At 39.2% G+C, this 4,972-nt stretch overlaps 1 protein-coding gene across 7 annotated transcripts in view; it reads left to right on the top strand.

Annotated features, from left to right (window-relative positions):
- LOC109484063 (TBC1 domain family member 23-like) overlaps positions 1 to 4,009 on the top strand; it is a 24,657-nt gene extending 20,648 nt beyond the window's left edge. For 6 of the 7 annotated variants that reach the window (XM_019787264.1, XM_019787266.1, XM_019787267.1 and 3 more), the window contains one exon: positions 3,399 to 4,009. In XM_019787264.1, coding sequence (XP_019642823.1) covers positions 3,399 to 3,480 — 82 coding nt within the window. In that variant the 3' untranslated portion in view covers positions 3,481 to 4,009. Of the gene's footprint in view, positions 1 to 441; positions 501 to 2,146; positions 2,283 to 3,398 lie in introns of all 7 variants that reach the window. The other variant, XM_019787265.1, reaches the window with a different exon arrangement.
- The last annotated feature ends 963 nt before the right edge of the window (positions 4,010 to 4,972 follow it).

Here is a 4,972-nt window from a genome sequence, read left to right as displayed (position 1 = left end):
CTTCTGTGCATCTGCTGTCCTCAAAATACAGAGACTGCCATATTATTTCTTAGATATATCAGATTAGTACTTGTCAAAAGAATTTGTTTTAACATACATTGTATTAAGAAACATTTTATACATAGCCAGAGGTTTTTCTAGAAAAATTTAGCATGAGGGAGCAGATCGCAAGCATGGCAAGGAACGAAGCAACCGAGGGGGGATTTTCTAATAAGGGTATCACAGTTTGTAATGCTAGAATGCATTGTTGTATTGTTGTTACATCTTTAAGTGTGTGAGTAGCCACATAGGGTTCAATTTGAAAATTGGTATGAGGGAGCTGGCTGGTTACATGAGGGAGCAGTGCCCTTATTCCCGTTTAGAAAAAACCCTGCATAGCCATAGAAGGTAAGCAAACTGCAGCTGCGAAGGTTGTCGACTTTTTTCTCTGTCTACTTCCAGCCACCTGCTGCTCACCAGCACTCACATGTACGTCTTGAGAGACAATCCAGACAGAAAAGGTGAGAAAATATCATTTTTGTACGCCGCTGTCAGACTGTACAATGAGACTTTGTAATAATCTGTTATTTCGTGCCCCTTTCAAGTATAGTATCCGAATGAATGTGTTTTTTTCTTTTTTTCTTTGTTTCTAACTTGTTTAAATGTCGCAGCTACAAAATATATCTATTTTAAAGATTATGAATGATGAAAAATGTTTTTAAATGTACATTATACTGTGAATTTTAGTATTTGGTCTTAAAATGTTGTAAGTAGTAATTTCAATTTAACATATTTTTCGAAATGTAAAGATACTAGCAATTGTAACGTGCGTGCGACTTGTGTACAAATACCTCACAATTCAGCCGCGAGGCTGCGATGGGTTTTGGTTTTCAATAAACAATAAGGAGAACGTGGATTCTCAATGTTACCCCTTGAATTTTTCCCATAGGCCACACCAATTTAATTTGTTGGTTCTCGGATTTTTTCAGAAAAAATATGAAGTGACAGGGCGAAAAAAAATAAAAATAAAAACAGGTCTAGGCATCCTATTATAGCCCCAAATAGTACAATTGGAGCCATGAAGTCAACACAAAAGGCTGGGTTAACATTTAAACAATGAATTTTGAACTTTTAATCAAACCACTGCATTGATAGATTGAAAAACTGCAACAACTAGGAAGAAAATGACTTTCCTCAACTGTTGGGGGGAAAATATGAGCATGTTTTAGTTGATTCAGACCCAGAACCTTTTTTTTTTTTTTGCAAATTGGAAAAAAATGAAGAGGCAAATCCGAGAACCAACAAATTAAATTGGTGTGGCCATATAGAAAGATTTCTGAGTAAGAAAGAAGTTTTGATAATGTTGAAGTTGAAAACCTTGGACATCTTATCTTGTGCAGGAAAATTTCTTTCAATCAAGGCTTTGTGTAATATTTTGGTTTTAGGAGCCGACTTTACACTGTCAGATTTAGAAGCAATGTACAAAATAGAATGCAGGGTAGGAATGTTCTTAAATTCACAACCAGTTTTTTAACAAGAGCAGCTGATGTTTCAATGACTGTCAGTATCATTTTTTGTCAAACATGCATTTATAATCTTTATTTGCTTCTTGCCATCAATGTGCCATGGTTAAGTACATGAAACACACACACAATGATTAAATTAAGTGATTTCTAACAATCACGATTGAATAAAAAAACTAAACAAGTGGTTGTGGATAAAAAAACTTTGCTGTTCAATCATTTACCAACTCATCAATGAAATTATTCACGGAAATGTACAAAATAGCCTCTAATGGACCTATACCATTATTACGTCACAGTTTGTTTACTGCAATGAATGCCGGTCAATCTACGTTTATGTTGTACAGGGGTGCGTAGAGCGGTGTGTGTTTGTGTACCGTTAGCCTAATATAAGGCTTTTAATACTACTGTACTACTTTCGTCTAATGTCACAACTAAATCACCCATGCGGCATGTAATGCTGTGTCAACACAACTAGACGCAGCAAAAATCAGACATACCTTACTTTGAAAACTGAAATGATCTTTATTCTTTAACTGACCGTTCTAGAATGGTCTCTAGAACTGTGAGGTAAACAAACTGTGATGTAATAATGGTATAGGTCCATTGTGCCTTTGTTTTCACTACGATTCTTGCGTCGGCAGGAATGTCGTTTATCCAGTCGAGACACGCGCTGACGGAAGTTGTGAAGATCACGTCCAAGAAGAGACATCCTGACCTGATCACGTTTAAGTACGGCATCAGTGAGGAGGAAGGAGTTCAGGTCACAGGCATGGAGAGGTGAGGCTAGAAAAAATGTCCAGACTATACATTATGTGCAAAATGACTAATAAACAGGTGGACGTCCCAACTAATAAGTACCTAATACCAGCCCAGGAGAAGAAATAGCCATGCCTTCAAGTACCAGAGTTATCAACCAAGGATTGAGGTGTTCAAGAATTCATTCTTTCCTAGAACTATCACAGAGTGGAACTCGTTGTCACCAAGTGCAGTAGGGGCATTGTCATTAGATAGCTTTAAACCATGTTTAGAGTTAGATGTTCAAGGGTTCGGTGTAATGCATCGATCGGTGCATGTAATGTAGCCAGCTGCTGTCGCACCATGTGCCTGTAAAGCTGGTGTGTTACGCCGAAGGCTGGTTATACCGGCTATACAGATACAGAAGCTGGTGTGTTACGCCGAAGGCTGGTTATACCGGCTATACAGATACAGAAGCTGGTGTGTTACGCCGAAGGCTGGTTATACCGGCTATACAGATACAGAAGCTGGTGTGTTACGCCGAAGGGCGGTTATACCGGCTATACAGATACAGAAGCTGGTGTGTTACGCCGAAGGCTGGTTATATCGGCTATACAGATACAGGTACAGAATAAGGACCTCTCCTGCCATAGCACATTGCAGAACGTACTGCACCTGCGCGGAAGCTGTCATGTACATGTATTGTGCATAGCACTTTGGCAAAATTGAGGTGCTCAAAAACTTGTATTTTCCAACAGCTATCGTAGACTGGAACTCGTTGCCACCAAGCACAGTTGGGGCATCATCACTAGAAAGCTTTAAACAACTGTTGCAATTCTTTCTTTCTTTATTCTTTATTTCAGGTAAAAACCCATATAACACATGTACAATACATCATTAAAATAATACGAAAACTCTACAGACATACAAGTAAAACAGGAAGAAACCTAAAAGCATAATAAATGGTAGGTCTTCCGAAAGAATGAATTCCTGTAGAAGGCATCGGAATGTGCAATTAAATGTGCAAAGATTGAGTGTAACAAGTTGTTCTGTGTAATATAGCCAGCTGCCGCCAAAGTCCTGTTATACATGCACCGACTATACAGAATCTGATACAGATGTCCCTATAGAGCTCACACACCCGATTGTTTTGTCCAGGTTTCTGATCCCGGAGGCCGCCACCTGCACCAGATTTATCAAAGACCAGATTCTGAAGGTTCTGGACGCCACCGACAGCTGACCTCCCGCAGGACTTCACTTGTGCAATTCCAGATTCCACTGATAGGGGGCGTAGTTAAGCTGTGAACAGACACACGGACACAGTACTGCCCAGTGTTCCAGCCAGTCTGAATTTTTTTTTTAATTTGTGTCAATTTTGTGTCAATTTTGTTGGATGTAACATCATGTGGAGCGTTGGATGTGACAATTCTAGGTTGGGGGGGGATGCTCCCCCTGGAAATTTATAAATCTTGACCCTTTGAAATGCTATTTGCTGCATTTTAAGGGGCAGATTTTGCCAATAGACTAAGCTAGATGAATCTCTTACCATCTCTTTATGAACCAATTTTTGTCTGTCAAAGCTGACGGATTGGGCAAAGTATTTGTCCGTCATGAGCAGCGAAATTTCTGTCAAATGACGGGAAGACAGATGCTGTCTGGAACACTGGTACAGCCTGATAATTCCTGTAGAACAGCTTCATGACCTTAGTATGAAAGTTCATCTGTGTTGGTCTACTTCATTATGACAAAAAAGGGCTAAACGTTCTAGCCAACACGTTCTAGCCAAATTGGGACTCACCCAAATTTTCGGCTGACTCTGTCATTTTGTGTACATTCGGGCTGACCGTCCAACACAACAGAGACGGGGGGCGACACAGGTTATCTGACACGTACGGCCCTCTGCTGCAATCACGTGTTTCCGACGTCACGTCCCGGAAGCTGCAGTAGAAGGGTCCATTCCATGGGCCGAAAATTTGGGTAAGTCCCAATTTACTGTGTTCACAAGAACGTTTAGCCCTTTTTGTCATAATGAAGCTTCAACGATCTGAGCCTGTCCCAGCCTTTCCCGGCATTCTGTTTTGTTGTGTTTTGTTTGTGCACATTTTGTTACCTTCCTTGTCAATGTATGTTCGCTAACACAGCATGTTTGCCCTCTTGCTAACACGGTATTTTGTTGTAAATTGAGGCCAGAATGGCTTGTGATATAATATAAAATGGTACATAATGTATATGATAAATATGTTTTGCAGAATGTGTTGTTTGACCTGGTACGTTAATCTACAATTCTTATAAAAGAAAATTCATATCTGGTATGATAATATATTATAGTACTGAATTTAGGAAACTTAACAATTCTAATGGCATTATTGGCTACATGCTAAGACTAAGATGACTTCACCATCTCTGACCTACTGTACATGTAAGGCTCTACACTGACGTAATCCTTAAGTTTCTTCTACTCCACTTTCTGCACAGACTTATGCAAACCTTTCAGCATAGTGTAAGACTAAGAGTGAAGACTAACATTTAGTACAATTTTCACAACAATTTTCAATGACAGTGAACATGTTGCATTACATATACAGTATATATATATACAAACAAAGCTTTTCGTGTTTTGCACATGTTTGATGAAGATCTGTGTTATACTATCATGAAGGTTCATCTGTGTTGGTAGTTGCATGTTTAAAGTTAAAACTTTAGATCCAACACAAAGAAGTTCTCTCACCCAG

The sequence above is a fragment of the Branchiostoma belcheri genome, unplaced genomic scaffold (assembly GCF_001625305.1).
Source record: "Branchiostoma belcheri isolate BF01 breed outbred unplaced genomic scaffold, Haploidv18h27 scaffold68, whole genome shotgun sequence".
Classification (NCBI taxonomy): Eukaryota; Metazoa; Chordata; class Leptocardii; order Amphioxiformes; family Branchiostomatidae; genus Branchiostoma; species Branchiostoma belcheri.
Note: the sequence above shows the minus strand (reverse complement) of the source record. Positions and strands in the feature narration are given on the sequence as shown.